The sequence below is a fragment of the Anguilla anguilla genome, chromosome 2, assembly GCF_013347855.1.
Source record: "Anguilla anguilla isolate fAngAng1 chromosome 2, fAngAng1.pri, whole genome shotgun sequence".
In the NCBI taxonomy this organism is placed as follows: domain Eukaryota; kingdom Metazoa; phylum Chordata; class Actinopteri; order Anguilliformes; family Anguillidae; genus Anguilla; species Anguilla anguilla.
In genome coordinates this window covers 42,231,100-42,246,655 of record NC_049202.1, presented here as the reverse complement: position 1 = coordinate 42,246,655, position 15,556 = coordinate 42,231,100, and the positions used below count along the sequence as shown (strand labels likewise).

At 41.1% G+C, this 15,556-nt stretch overlaps 1 protein-coding gene across 2 annotated transcripts in view; it reads left to right on the top strand.

The window, feature by feature from the left end:
* The first annotated feature begins 111 nt into the window (after window positions 1-111).
* LOC118221568 (vesicular glutamate transporter 1-like) overlaps window positions 112-15,556 on the top strand; it is a 43,004-nt gene continuing 27,559 nt past the window's right edge. The window contains exons 1-7 of one of the 2 annotated variants that reach the window (XR_004764141.1): window positions 112-327; window positions 1,184-1,276; window positions 1,450-1,548; window positions 2,600-6,000; window positions 7,232-7,448; window positions 9,022-9,168; window positions 11,356-13,710. Coding sequence is in view for 1 of the 2 variants with exons in the window: in XM_035406764.1 (XP_035262655.1) it covers window positions 13,419-13,480 (62 nt within the window). In the remaining variant the exon portion in view is untranslated. Of the gene's footprint in view, window positions 328-1,183; window positions 1,277-1,449; window positions 1,549-2,599; window positions 6,001-7,231; window positions 7,449-9,021; window positions 9,169-11,355; window positions 13,711-15,556 lie in introns of those variants that run through there. The other variant, XM_035406764.1, reaches the window with a different exon arrangement.

Here is a 15,556-nt window from a genome sequence, read left to right as displayed (position 1 = left end):
TCTTTCTACTAACCAATCGGAGTGTTGGGACGTAGAAGGCGGAACTACACGTGGGGAGCGTGCCCAATAGCGACATAGAAGTGGAACCACTGCGTTCGGGTCACGGTAGGCGACAGGAGTGATCTTAGGGGGGAAATGCTGTGAATCTTTTGTTTGCGGATCAGCTCTGCAAGCAGACAACGTAAACAGCTGTGCATTCACTTATTATACGATGAAGTACATGCCATTTTAGCCTGGATAAAAGAGGGAATATTATTATCCTGAAGGAACGGTGATAGCTATAACCAGGGAGGAATCAGCGGATTTGCTTTGGTACCGCTCCCGCCGGTACGAACCCAGGACGGACCGTTTTGCAAACATGATGACTTGCTATTCAATCTTGGTATCTTAACTAGATTGTTAGCGAGCTAACCAGTGCAACTAGCTAGTTTTGTGTATGATGTGTTTAATCAGTATACTCAGAGGTCGGCCGTCATTTGAGTTAAATGGCAGGGCAACTCAATATGTGTTCCAAGCTAGCTAACAAGTCAACTAGCCTAGCTGGTCAGTCAATCCGTCCCAGACAATACCCCGCGCTAGCCGGGCCATTTCGATCGATAGGTAGCAAGCAATGACGGTCGTTCTTTTCCGTTATGTCCACAAATGCCCTTGACTGTCTCGTGTGATTAGCTACTTGGTTACATATGGGCATTTGATAGATAACGAAATTCCACACATTTGGCAAACTACCTGAATAGATAACTACTTTCTTTGTAGCTAACTGGCTAATAGTGCATGGCATCTGAGCTTTCTGCTGCGTAGTCCGCTTGATAGCTATCTGGTAATTTATTGGCTAGCGAACAGTACCAGAGTGTATGAAGATTAATCTCCGATTACGTCTTGAAATCCCCCATATTATAACATTATATATATATATATATCCGTTGCTAGCTAAATAAAACAGGTTGACGACAGTCAGTAATGTCAAGTAAGTGCACGTGCCTGTGTTAAGTCAGAATTGCAATAATTCATAGTTTCTGTGATGGCAGGGTATTTGATTAAAATACCGCACGAATTATTAACCGTTGCTTTTGTTTATATATAGATACGATTTCAATGTGAATGAACAAAGTGACTATGTTGTGGTTAGGTTTGTCTCTGTCTGTCTGTAACCACTCATCCTCCACCGTTTCCTTTTCCTCAGGGATGTCAGGGAGTACTGTGACAAGATGGGTGATCTCAGACGACGGCAGCCACCTGATTCGCAGAGAGGAAGTGGAGGCAGCAATTCCTAAAGGTGTGTGGAATTATTTTTGACCATATACGTTACACACTCGATTACAGGTTTCACATATTGAGCATTCCATTGTAATCTGTATGTGAATAAGTGGTTTGATGTTGCTGCAAATGTTCCTTGTTGAGTATGTCAGACAGTTTGTTAACGCAACAAGCTCTTTGCTGTTCTTGCAGGTGTGGAATCCCAGATGGTACAAGTAAAGGAAGAGAATTTTGACCGACCTGTCACTAATATATCAACATCATCGTCATTGTCAACCAATAAAAAAAATGGTGAATATTCAATAAGCAGACATGTTATGCTAGTGTAATATCTAGGATGCTGTAAATACAGCTCTGCCGTACTCTGTGCACTGTCACTGTAAGTGGTGCACTGAGTTTTGTTTCTTATTTATTGGTAATTCCAAGGGAAAATGGCTCCTTATCAATTTTGACCTTCACAGATCTTTCTGATATTTGACACCCCTAATATAAGATTGGAGTAATCACCATTGGTATACGTTTGGAAAAAAAAAACATAATTAAGCAAATGAGGATCAAAGTGTATTTTCACTCCACTTTTTGCCTACCTGCCTCTACTTTCAAGATCTATTTTGTCAACCATAAATGGTAAAAAGCTATTTCTTGGTCTCATTGATATCACAAAGACGTGCTCTACAACGTGGGTCATATTTGAATGCTCAATTTTGTTGTTTGACTTTTTTGGACAGTCATGCAATGTGTACACCTGCCAGTTTACAGGGTAGTATCTCTTGCACTTTTTGTTTTACAGTAATTGCAAGACTATTTCATAGGGTGATTAACTGGTTGAAGGAACAGTTCACCCTAAAATATTGCTAATAGTTTATGAAATTTTGTTTTGATTTATTGATTGATTGTTTTCAACTTCTTTTTACCATAGTTTTGGGATGTTTGTACTTTTTCTTACTGACAGGTTACATAGAACAACATGAAACATTGAGCAAAATTTTAAGTAGTTTTAAGAATTAATTTATTAGTTTTAATACTTAATTAATGAAAATAATTAAGTCAAAGTATCTAGACATGACAGAAGTTGTTGAGAAAGATATTGTTATTACAGTTAACAGTTGTCAAACTGTAGGTCTTGAAAGTAGAGGTGGTTAGGCCAAAAGCAGAGTGAAGATGGACACTTTGATCCTTATTTTCTTAATGAAGTTTTTTTCCCACAAGTATACCAATGGTCATTATTCCAAGGTTACATCATGGGTGTCAAATATCAGAAAGATATGTGAGGTCAAGATTGAAAAGGAGCTATTTTCCCCCAGATTACCGTCATATAATTTTTTGACCTCTTTCTCTACAGCTGTGCCTGCTCAGCTGCCAGTTTCATACCCTTGTGCGTACTGTGACATCTGCTTCACGGCTTCCCATTACCTGGAGAAACATGTCAAGCGTTCACACAGGAAGCAATACTTAGAAATGCTGCGGAGTCGAAACATCACGTTCAGCAAAACTCCTGCCTCGACTTCGGCCACTTTAATCAAAACCCCTGCCTCTACTTCAGCTACTTTCAGCAAAGCCCCTATATCCACTGCAGCTAGTTTCAACAAAGCCCCTATATCCACTGCAGCTAGTTTCAACAAAGCCCCTATATCCACTGCAGCTACTTTCAGCAAAACCCCTGCCTCCACTGCAGCTACTTTAAGCAAAACCCCTGCCTCCCCCCCAGCTACTGTCAGCAAAACCCCTGCCTCCCCCCCAGCTACTGTCAGCAAAGCCTCTGCCTCCCCCCCAGCTACTTTCAGCAAAGCCCCTGCCTCCACTGAAGCTATTTTCAGCAGAGCCTCCTCTTCCCCCCCAGCTACTTGCAGTAAGGCTCCCACCTCCCCGTTGGGCCCCTCTGGACCTTCTTCCTCACAAGCAGCCCCTCTCACCTCACCCAAGAGCATCCACTCCTCTGCTAAGGATGAGTCTGCTTCTACCAGTCACTCAGTAGAGGCTCAGGCCTCTGACTGCTCTGCAGGTTCCACTGTCATTGGTCTCTCTCCCGTGACATCTGAAAGAACCCCTGACCCTGCTCCTTTGCCTCCTGCCCCTAACCCCGTGAGGCCTTCTGCCTCAGCGCCATCTTCTGGCCCAATCCAGATAGCGGTAAAGCCCATTCCAAAGGAAGCCTCAATGCAAGACCTTCCCCAGCCGCTCTGTCCCCCTTCAAACGCTGAAGAAGTGAAGAGAAGAGCCCAGAAAAATGTTCTGCCATCTTGCGCTCGCTGTGGGGGGAGGAGAGACGGGCGGGCTGAAGGAGAGGGGGAGAAGGAATGCTGCTGTGAGGAAGGCACACTGTTTCTTTGCAATGAATGTGGGCAGAGTTTTCCTTCTTTCCCCTCCCTTAGCTTCCACCAGGACCAAGCCCACTGGGGTAAAAGGCAGGGCAGAGGTGAGGAGGAGGGAGAGACCCTGTATCTGTGCACTGAGTGTGGTCTCAGCTTCCCCTGCCTGGAGCTACTGGGCCATCACCAGTCCCTCCATGACTCGCCGGGAGCCAAGGACCAAGAGGAGGGAACAGAAGAGGAGGAGAAAGACGAGGATGACGACTCCCTGCCTTTCACCTCCCAGGCGCACTCCTGCCCGAACTGTCAGAAGATCTTCAAAACCGCGCGCTATCTGAAAACCCACATGAAGATCCACAGCGGCCAGGTGCCTTACCACTGCGACCAGTGCGACAAGCCCTTCACCCAGCTGGGCGACCTGAAGACGCACCGCCGCACCCACACCGGCGAGCGGCCGTACCAGTGCTCCCAGTGCGGCAAGTGCTTCGGCCGCTCGGGGACCCTGAAGAAGCACTGGCGCACCCACACGGGGGAGACGCCCTACGTGTGCGCGGCGTGCGGGAAGCAGTTCAACCAGCTGGGGGCGCTGAAGACTCACGAAAGGATCCACACTGGACAGCGGCCTTACTTCTGCACCCGCTGCTCGCAGCATTTCACCTACTCCTACCAGCTCAAGAGACATCGCTGTGTGCACAGTGACAAGAGTCGAGCTGCCTCAGAGTGATTGCACTTTAAAGGGGCGATGCTGATGTTCGAGGGGTGGATCTCCTCAGAGGACAACGCTGGCCCCCGTCAACTCGAAACGCTGACGTGCTGAGGCACACGGAAGGCTAACACCCGCGATGCTGCTTGGAGAGACTGAAAGACTGGGAGCAGTAGTGAGCGTTGCACTGGAGAGTGAGCATGATAGGGAAGCTGTAGGAACGCTAATATACTGACATGGAAACATGAGCGTGATGCTGACGTACTTCCGGGATACAATAAATGATACTGAGTGAGGTGCTACCCTTCCCTCCACTGTGAACAGCACTCTTCCCAATCACACATGCTCAGTATGCAGGCTTGCTACTGCTCTTATACGGGGCTGGTTATCCCCTCTAAGGGGAAATTGATTCCCGTGGAGGTGGATTGTACAGTAGATACAGTAAAGAGTGAGAGATATGGATGTGCAACAACCTATCATTGCTGGGAAACTGAGAAACACTGCCCCCCCTTTGCCCCCTTGTACCTGTAATGTCCCTAAGTGACAGTAAAAATGCTGCCAAATATTTGTCACCAAGCATTCCCTTTATAGCTCATCCTCTTAGAGTTTGGTCTGTATGAATGTCTCTTTTCCTCCCTTGTCTTAGAAACCTGCACATTACAGTTCAAGAAAATTCTGTCCCTGGTTGTAATGCCATAAAAATGCTTTCATCTACCAGCTTGTACTATTGAGTGAACGCTGAACAGAGCTCCTTGGCTATGGAATGTTACTATTGGCAACTTCTGATTGCCATTATTATAATCTTATAAGATCATAAACTTAAGTCTGAAAATGTAAGAGGTGGCTCTTTCAAATACCTCATTCGCAGCCATTCAGCTGTCAAAGTTTTGTTTATGCTGTACTCGCCTCTTTTGAAAAACTATAAATGACCCTGTTAATCTCTGGGTGTTTCATAATTAAAACACAGAGGTCTGTTGTCGAATCTTGTGTTATCATCAGCTGAGATACACCCAAGCTGTGCATTCACAGGGACAATTGATTCTGTTATTTCCTGGTTTCTGCATCCCAAGCCGCCCCCCCCCACCCCCAAAATAAATCATCTTTGTGACCTATTGCAGTTTGGCAGTGTTGTGATACGGCCTTACTAAAAGCAGTGGTCGGCATTCTAGGTGATCACATGACAGCATTACATTGCTGGTACTTCAGCCATTCCCCTTTTTCTGGAATATCTAGCATTAGAGAGTTGTTGTTTTCCCAGAATACAGAGCATTCACAGACTTCGGTATTTCCAGTACTGTTAGAAATCATCTTTAGTGCTTTGGGACCACTTGACAAGCAGCCTAGGTATGATAAATGACTGCAATACAATAGGTTTGCGAGAGCCGTTTCCAACCCGTGCTTTTCAGCAAGTCAGAAAATGAAATGAACGACGCCGTCGTAGCAGCGCTTTGCATAAACGCTAATTACCATGCTGTAGTGTTAGTTATTTGCGTATGCAAACTGGTATGTGTGAGCGGTGCGTTGTGTGTATTGTCTGTGTGAACAGTGTGTGCATTGTTTGCATGTGTGAAGGCCTGGGGAGATGAGTTGCCTTGGTTGCGTCTCCACCCTGGGACTGAGAGACACAAGCAGACGTAAGAGAGGGAGGGAAGTGCGTTAGATAAAGTAATGAGGCATAGCGTGAGGACAGTTGCCACAGAGAACTGGAGGGAGCCAAGAGACGAGAGATTTGTGAGTACAAACAATCTTAGTGATGACAGACCAGTTTTTATAAAGTAACATTATTTGTCAATTTCATATTGCTGGAATTATGTTGGATTACTGTTACAAGACTGAAATGGACATTCAAAGGCCTTGATACAAGTCATTCAGCTTGCTTGGATTGTGGTAAACAAATACTGGTACAGATATCCTGCAACTGTGAGTTCTTTAGAATGAAAGTGTAACTGTATTAAGTTTATTATTGAAACAGCTGGTACATAGATTTTCTGAGGCAACATAAAAGTTGTCTTTTGAAAGATGAACAGAATTGCTGTTACATTTTTGGTAGCCATTAAGGTTTTTGTAAGGCTGTATGTTGATATGGATGAATATCATTCCCTAACCAATAAAGATAACTAAATGTAAAAGGACAGTCCGTATTTGATTGTACAGGTAAGAGAATAGTCTCCAGAATTTACTAAATAAACCCCCCAGGTATAGTCAAGAATAATTTTACAGGGAATGCATTGTGCATCTTAAGTTTAAACCACTGAAATATACTTTTCTTATGAGGTGCAAATATACACAATATACTTTGGTCTGCCTGCAGTTACCATTACAGTAAAATGGAGTAACCTTGAGCCCTTGACTTCTCACTGACTGCTGCAGCTGATTAAAGTTGTTTGCATGAGTGAATCTGCCTTCTCCACCTTCAAGTGTGTTAGCTAGCAATGAGATTAAATTTATCTGGCAGTGAAGTGAATAAGTGGGGACACACTGTCTCATGTTTCTCGATATGGTTCCAAGAATTGAAATTTTGACCGATTTTATTAAAGGAGCATGGTTAGTGTTGTTTTTTTGGAATAATATGCTGATAGCTTGTCATAGCGGAACTTGATTCGCATTTAGGATGATTTGTTTATTGCTCTTGTGACATGCAAATCACTGGCGGGTAATTTATGCCTCCCTCATGCACACTCTTCCTGTTTCGCTTCCTGGCAACTCAAATTAATCTGTTCCAATTCTCCTCTTGACTGCATCCTTTACTGCAAAGTTTCTTTTCTGATTTCATACTTTCTTTGTGGGAATCTCTCAGCATAACCCCTCCCCCCCCCCCCATCCCTTCATAAGCCGTAACATTACAGTAGATTGATAAAATAAAAAAAAACAATTTACCTAGTTGCTGAAATATAGCTTCATCCTGCTGTGATAACTGCTGTACAGCTGGAATTTTATTATTCCCCATTTCCCTCTGGTACAGTAACCTCCCGGCATGGACACACAGACTGCTTACCTGTTGGCCATCAGCTTCTACCTGACATTGCCCTCCAGCCAGTCACAGAGCACACAGGAAGCATGGAAGCATGCTCGGCCACCATTGGTCCGAACAGATCAAGGGGCCGGACCACCAGCCTCCCTCACTATACAGGATCGCTATGAAGAGGAGGAAGGCACCTACATTATTCCACAGAAGTCATGTAAGAAAAGAATGGCCTAATGCAGCACAAACCCATTAACTGACTGGACACAAAAATCCATTATACGTATGTTCAATGAGAATGTTCTTAAATCATTGACAAAATGGTGTTTTGAGATGGGAAAATAACAAACGTTAAGTTATTAAAATATCATTATTGCTATCCTGAATATAAATACTGTTTGTATGTCAATGTGTTCATTTATGAGCTCATGTTGTGTGGAAAATACTTTTAAAAACTGGCAAAATAGTTGATCTAGATTAGATGACATGAGTAAAGCCTACTCTTATATTAATCTGAAAAATTGTAAAATTTTTGATGGGAGCCCACAAACCTAATAAATAATGATTATTACACACCAACACTTATGCTGATGTACATTGCGTGACAAAAACAAAACAGATGAAATAGTTACAAATACAAACGATGGGGAAAAACGTGAATTGGTATATACCCCACTGTAACTTATTTTGAGCCTTGTTCTGATAGGCCCACCCTGTGTTTCAGCTGTAAGTTAAAAATAAAAAAGTAACACGGAGGAAAAAAATAGTATAAGCTCGAAATCAGGTTTGCAGAAAGAGTCCTTTAACGATGGCAACGTGAGCTGCGGCACCTGCCCTAACAAGGCTGGATAAGTCAGCATCCCTGCTTTGACCCCTGTGCCTTCAGAGGGAGGGTTCTCAAATGCAGACCTTATTGTAAGGTAGATACAAAACCCATTGATAGTTATAAATGTGAATATGTTGCTGTTCTTAAAGCAGCTTGTAAAGCAGAGACATCGGTTGACAAGAAAAATGGTTAAAGTGGACCATAAAATCATCTAAAATATTGTTTTTTTGTCTGCTTTTGTGCTTATATTTCATTATTTTCAGATCAGCCAGTAGTTTGGGGCCAGTCAGTGCATAGTTTTTTGTTTCTTTGTTTTAAGAACAAATACAGTTATGCTGTTGCCATATTTGGCATGAAAGTCACCAAGTTTTCTGCTGCTTAGTTTTCTACTGATGGCTTACTTACACTGATTTGGCTATTGACATTCCTATGTACATTTCTTTCTGAATATTTAATGGCTGAATTTTTTAGTTCTCTGTTAGTATGCCTATACAAATTACAAATGGTATGCTAATCATTCATGGTGCTATGCCTCAAATTCTAATCATTTGAGGTGTTGACCATCATTTAATCAATATTTGTCTAACTTAGCTCAAGGGCAAATGTTGATTGAATTCCACTGTTTTTGAATTTAGCTAGATGGCAAATAGTGCTCAAATAATTTGTTATGCTATGATATAGCCTACTGTAAATAGTCAACTTAAATAGTCAAATATAATGCTTTTACAATAAGATTATTAGTATTTAGTAGTATTTTATTCTATATTTCCACACTGGGATACATTTAACACAAATGCCTATCCCTATACCAGATAGCCTATATCCGCCATAAGATGGGAGCTGTGGGTTTGCACAGGATTTTCCTATTTATATCTTGATAAGTTGGTCTTGATGCGGTTCTCTTAAGCCTGTGCCAAGATATGATTTTTAACAGGATTTGATGTTGAGCTCTTATGTTGGACAGATGCTCACCTGGGAAAGGATAGCAAACTGAGCATCTTCATAGCTGCTGCCGTGGGAACCATGACTCTGATGGGCGTGGTCTACTGCATCTACAGCCAGTTTTACAGCAAGAAACTCTTCTCTCACACACAGCTAGAGGATGATACAGGTGAGACAGCAAACCATTTTATACAACGAGGCAGTGGTCAAAAGACAGTATGTTGTGTACAGTAAATTACACTGTAAAGATTTTGCACACCTCGAAGGGCAATAGAGACACTGGAATATGTACATATTATTTCATTAGGTTTATATTATGTTGCAGTTTTATTTTGGACCAGTAGTATGGGAAGAATATACACAGGATATAGTTACATATGATGACAACTTACTGCCGTTCCAGTCTCCTTTTCTGGCTCCCCCTTTCCTCCTGCCCTCTGTATGTGTGTACAGTGCTGTGAAAGAGCATTTGCCCCCTTCCTGGCTTCCTCTAGTATTGCATGTTTGTCACACTGAAGGGTTTCAGATCTTCAGACAAAATATGACACTAAGGGATCCTGCGCAAACACAAAACACATTTTTAAATGATTTAATTTATTTATTGAATAAGTTATCAATCACCCATATCACCCTTTTGGAAAAGTAATTGCCCCTTTAAATTAAATAACTGGTTGCATTCCCTTAAGCAGCAATGACTGCAACCAAACACGTCCTATAATTTCATATCAGTCTTTCACATCACTGTGGAGGAATTTTAGCCCACTCTTTGTAGAATTGCTTTAATTCAGACAAATGTGTAGGTTTTTCGAGCATGAACTGCTCATTTCAGGTCCTGCCACAGCATCTCTATTGGGTTCAAATCAGGACTTCGACTAGGTCGCTCCAAAACTTTAATTGTGTTCCTTTTCAGCTGTGGAATTGCTTTTGTGTTTTGGGTCATTGTCTCGCTGCATAATCCAGTTACGCTTCAGCTCACAGACAGATGACCTGATATTCTCTTTAAGGATTTTCTGGTACAGAGCAGAATTCATGGTTCCTTCAGTAATGGCAAGTTGTCCAGGTCCCAAGGCAGCAAAGCATCTCCCCACCATCACACTACCACCACCATGTTTGACTGTTGCTATGATGTACTTACTGTGAAATGCTGCATTTGCTTTCCGCCAGACGTAATGGGACCTGTGTCTTTCAAAAAGTTCCTGAATGGGACCTGTGTCTTTCAAAAGTTTTGACTCATCTGTCCATAGACCATTATCCCAAAAGGCTTGGGCATCATTCAGGTGCTTTTTTGCAAATATGAGATGAGCATTGATGTTTCTCTTGGTTAGCAGTGGTTTCCACCTTACTGCTCTCCCATGAATCCCATTTTTGCCCACTTGTTTTCTTATTGTGGGCTCATGGACATTGACCTTGGTTGAGGCTAGAGAGGCCTGCAGTTCTTTGGATGCTTTTCTGGGATCTTTTGTGTCTTCTTGGATGAGTTGTCACTGCGCCCTTGGAGAAATTTTGACAGGTCGGCCACTCCTGGGAAGATTCACCACTGTTCCAAGTGTTCTTCATTCAGCTGGTTCTCACTGTGGTTCGGTGGCGTCCCAGAGACACGGATTGTAACCCTTTCCAGACTGACATATTTCAACTTTTTTCTCATTTCCTCTGGAATTTCTTTGATTATGGCATAGTGTGCTTGTAGTGACTACTTCACTCTGATGGTAAGGTTTAATATGGGTGAGGTGTAGATTCAACAGGGCTGGCTGCAATCAAGCTTGGCTATGTTCAGTCAGCTGGATCTAATTATCAATTAAATATATAGAATATAGAACATCCTTACATTTATATAGCACTTTTCCGATTGCTCAAAGTGCTTTACAGTGAAGGGGAACTCACCTCACCTACCACCAATGTGTAGCACCCACCTGGGTGATGCACGGCAGCCATTTTGCAACAGAAAGCTCACCACACATTAGCGAAGGTGGAGAGGCAGAAAACATTTATTTAGCCAATTAAATCTGGGGATGGTTTTGGTGGCAAGTTTGCGAGAGCCAGATCTGGGATTTAGCCAGGACACCGGGGAACCCCCTACCCTTAGCGATAAGTGTGAATGTGGTTAATTGGTTGATTGAGTAACTAAGGGGGCATTTATATTTTCACATGGGTGATATGGGTGTTTGATAACTTTTTTCATAAAATTTTTTTTTGTGTTTACTCATTTTCTTTTTGCCTAATATTACATTTGGTCTAATGATCTGAAACCATTCAGTATGACAAATATACAGTTATAGAGGAAATCAGGAATCAGCACTGCATGTTTGTCTATGGCTCTGATAGTTGACATCTCTTTGTTCCTCTAACTTTCTTTCAGAGCTAATGCTAGACCTTCCAGAGTCTTCTTCCTCCTACTTCTCCAGCTATCCTGCAATGATGGATGGAGAGAAAAAGACAAGCCAGGCCGGTTATGGCTCTATCTCTGACCCCCCCTCCATTATCAACATACCGCCTGCCCTCCAGTCCACTCCTCCCTTAGCTGCACCATTCAATCCCTTCTCCCTATCCACCTCTACTCCTCTTCAAACCATCTCTGCTCAGAATCTGGAGAGGAGCTTTGTCTGATGTATGACAGAACTCACAGCAATATAGAACACTAGGCACTACAGTACACTTGGAACATTTTGTTTTAATCATTACCACATATGTAATTGAAAAATAACAAAAACTTGTACAGGGTCAGCTGATTGATTATGTAATTAGTTCATAGTATACACTTACTTTACATGTGTGTTTTTTGTATTTTTAAGATACAAATCTGCACCTGACATGTCCTGCGGTTGTTCCATTGTTGTTTATAAAAGTACTTGCTGGCCCGTGTAATTATCTACTTTAATTCTAACTTCTTGTTTTGTATAACAAATATCAATGTTTGTACATTTGTAGTTTTGTTCTCTTTATTTTGACGGAATAAATATTGCTTAGGCCCTATGTACAGACACGTTGCTTGAACGCTAGATGGCGGTGTGCATGTGTCTAGTGCCTGTGCTCGTGTCTGATCGCGCGTCTTCTTAGGGCATAACAAATGTGTAGCCGTCATCATTACCGCTACCGTCGTTATCATAATGATCAGAAACAATATTTTGGCGGTTGAGATCAGCATGACATGAAGTTTTAAGAGAGAATTGCAATTCTTGTCCGTATAATATGAATGATATCTATCGGCATTCTGACAGGATGGCTGCCAATGAATGAGAGCCAGCGCGAGCCAACCGTGTTTCAGAACCACGGATAGCAGCACCAATCGCTGAGAACAGATTGACAGCGAGGGAAAGAGAATATGTGGCCATTTGAGTTCCGTGGAAATTGTTTAAAACATTTTTACCACCCAACGGCGAGTTCAATTAACTGCATTTAACTGGCCAATAATGAGCTAATACAGCACAGTCCCTTCTAATCTCAATAGGTAGGCTTTTCAATTCAAACAAAAAAGTAGTAGGCCTACCCATGTTTGTCTAACCTGACTTAATTGACATCTGACCTCATTTAACTTTTCAGACAGACCATGGGCTTCGTTTATAATTTTTTCTTGGATTTACACTTTCATGTAATCGTAAAATAATTTCGATTTTGGTGCATACGCTTGATTTAGAAGAAAATAATGCGCCGAAAAAGGTGCTTACGTTACCTAAAGTGGCGTATTTGCGTGATACAACTGTGACATAGCTAGCTTAAGGCTAAATCTCAAATGAACTTCAATATGAGGTATACGTGATTTATAATTACCCAGTTTGGTGAATGTGGCCAAGAACAGTAATTTTCCTCTAAATAAGTAGCATTTGAACATTTCTTGCACTCTTTAAGCCTAAAATTGATGATCAATTAAATTATATTCTTAGTGCACAAGCACAGCGCACTCTGGTGATTCGCGCACTGTCCTCAAACGTGCAGTACTTTCTCATAACAAGCAGGTTGTTGAACATTCAGTATCAACTTCATGTAAAGATAGGACCATATGCACTTAAAATGTGGATTTTATTAAGGTACTACTTAGTCATGGTTCTTGCGACATTTACTTATTTGAGACAGTTTGATCTAAAGACCATTTTATAAATGCGACCCCTGGTCTCTGAGGTCATATCAACACTGATGCAGAAACACTATTCGTAGTGTTTCTGTCTAACAAATAGCCTACATTTGAGAAATAATTAGCCTGACTAAATCAGCATGGCCGGAATGTATAGACTTGAATGAGATACTTTTGCTGGGGAAACACAGTTTGCTGTTAGAAGTGATGTTGGCGAGCCAGTAAGAGGCAGTCTTCTATCTGGTCTAACGGTGTATGTGCGCGAGAGAGGAGGGGTGAAAGAGAGGGAGAGAGATAGAGAAAGCGGGAGTGCTCACGGGACAGCAAAGCGGTCGGATCCCGGAGTAGCGAAGATGGAGGTCCGACCAGACAGATTTAAGGCGGTTGCAGCAAAGACTCTGGGAAAAATACACAGGTAGGCCTACCTTTAAACTTCCATATAATTTAGATGGCTACTTTTAGATGTACTGTGCACACTCTGAAACAAAATAGCTTCCAATTGGATTCCTCCCTCACATGCAGATATAGGAAATTTCACGTTTAACTTCAAAGTTATACCGCCTAGGCTATTGTATCCTGTGAATTTCTGTAGAATTGACCGCTCGATGACAGAAATGATTTTATTAAAGTATCGTGGATATGCTCTTTCTTGATAATGTTTGTCCTTAAATGTAACCGACCCTTTTACTGGAAGGCGGCCGTAAATTTGCGTCAGAAATAATATACACAATAGTTTGCACTGCAACTAAGGTCAATTGAGATTTATTAAATTAACTGATTTATTCACTTAGCATTAGACCTTATGTTATCGTCTGTTAAAATAGCTTAAACAAATCATACTTCCTATGATAACATATTTCCCTCCCCTTGAAGCTTGTGGAATCATTCCTTATGGAATTAATTAGCCTATTGTCTGCTTTGCTTTTAATGCTCGCGCCCTTATGGTAGTTTTAACACACGTATTGAATATATTCTGAGAAGTTGTTAATATGGAGTCTGTGGTGTCAAACGGTAGGGCAGTACTAACTAGATTATCTTTACTCAGGGCCTATTAATGTCCATGTGTCGCGCAGACAATGTCATCACCTGAGATCATTCACTGGCTTATAATGATTTTCGTTCCTGACTTTAATTTAGGTTGGTCTATTGCATCATATGCCGTCTTACAAGATGTCATTAGTTTCTAACGGTACCATTCTAACACATTTAATTCCACTTATGCGCCTGAGTTTATGGCCAAATATAAAATGCTTTGGCAACTCGGTGTCGTCAATGGGTAGTGTACTCGGAGGATACTCAGTCAGACTTGTCTGTAATAGGTTACGGGGGTTTAAATATGATCCTTGTTTAAATCAATTGCTGTACCTAATTTATATTTTTAATTATACTTTTGTTAATGCTTAATTCACTATACATGACTTCTATAAGTTCCCGTTAGGTTCAAGGTAGCTTATTCTACGCCATTAAGTGAATGAAATTCGGCATTCTCTACCCTATTTGAAACACAAATTGTCATATTAATACAGTAACATAGTGAAAAAATTAAATTAAAAAATTAAAAATAACAAATTGATATCTTCCGACTGATATATTCAAGAATCAGAACATTCAAAAGCTTATTTCTGTAGCATATGTACAGTAAATATTAGGCTACAGGAATAGAAAGTTCCGCAACGATTCCATAATGTAGCCTACCATAATGTTACTGCCAAAATGATGTTAGTAGGCCTATCACTGAGCAGTTCGGCTGCATCATTCGCAATTAGTAATTTGTAAAGTGATCATTAGTTATTATATAATTTAACATTGCATCTGCCACCGTTTATAGCCTAGCAATTAGTTTAAAATAATAATAATAATAATATTTAAATTTTGGAATTATTTATTTAAATAATGCATTGAAATAGGCCCACCCCAAAACAATAATACAGTTAAATAGGCCATATAATCGTTGCGCAGAATTAAAATCTGAAAATGTTCTCTATACGAAATGGTGGCTATACAATAATGTATTAAAATAATTGACATGAATCCAAGGGCATTTATTGTCTATGTTACTAGGCTGGGGTTACTGGAATTTATTTAAATACAGTAGCCTACAGTGCTTTAATATCAGTAGCACAGACATCTTTGCAATTATTTGAAGTGAACCTTGAGTCACATAAATCCAATCCCTGCTAGCACAATGCATTATTGCTACTTTTTACAATGTAGCTGTAAAGAGAGATTATGAAAAAGTTTGTTTTCCTAAAACCCACAATTTTCCAGTGTATTGAATAGCTTATATAGTAAAGGTACTCTGCTTTCCCAATAGTCTACCGTAGGCTTTTGTTTGAACATTAATGTTGGCTTTTTTTAATAACCTCCAAAAGCCACAGATGGCCTAAACTTGTATTCGACAACTTCCAAAAAGGAAAAAAAAGATGTTAGCCTACCCTGTCTATTCCAGCACAAATAAACGGACAATCAGTTTATTATGATACAAATCTCG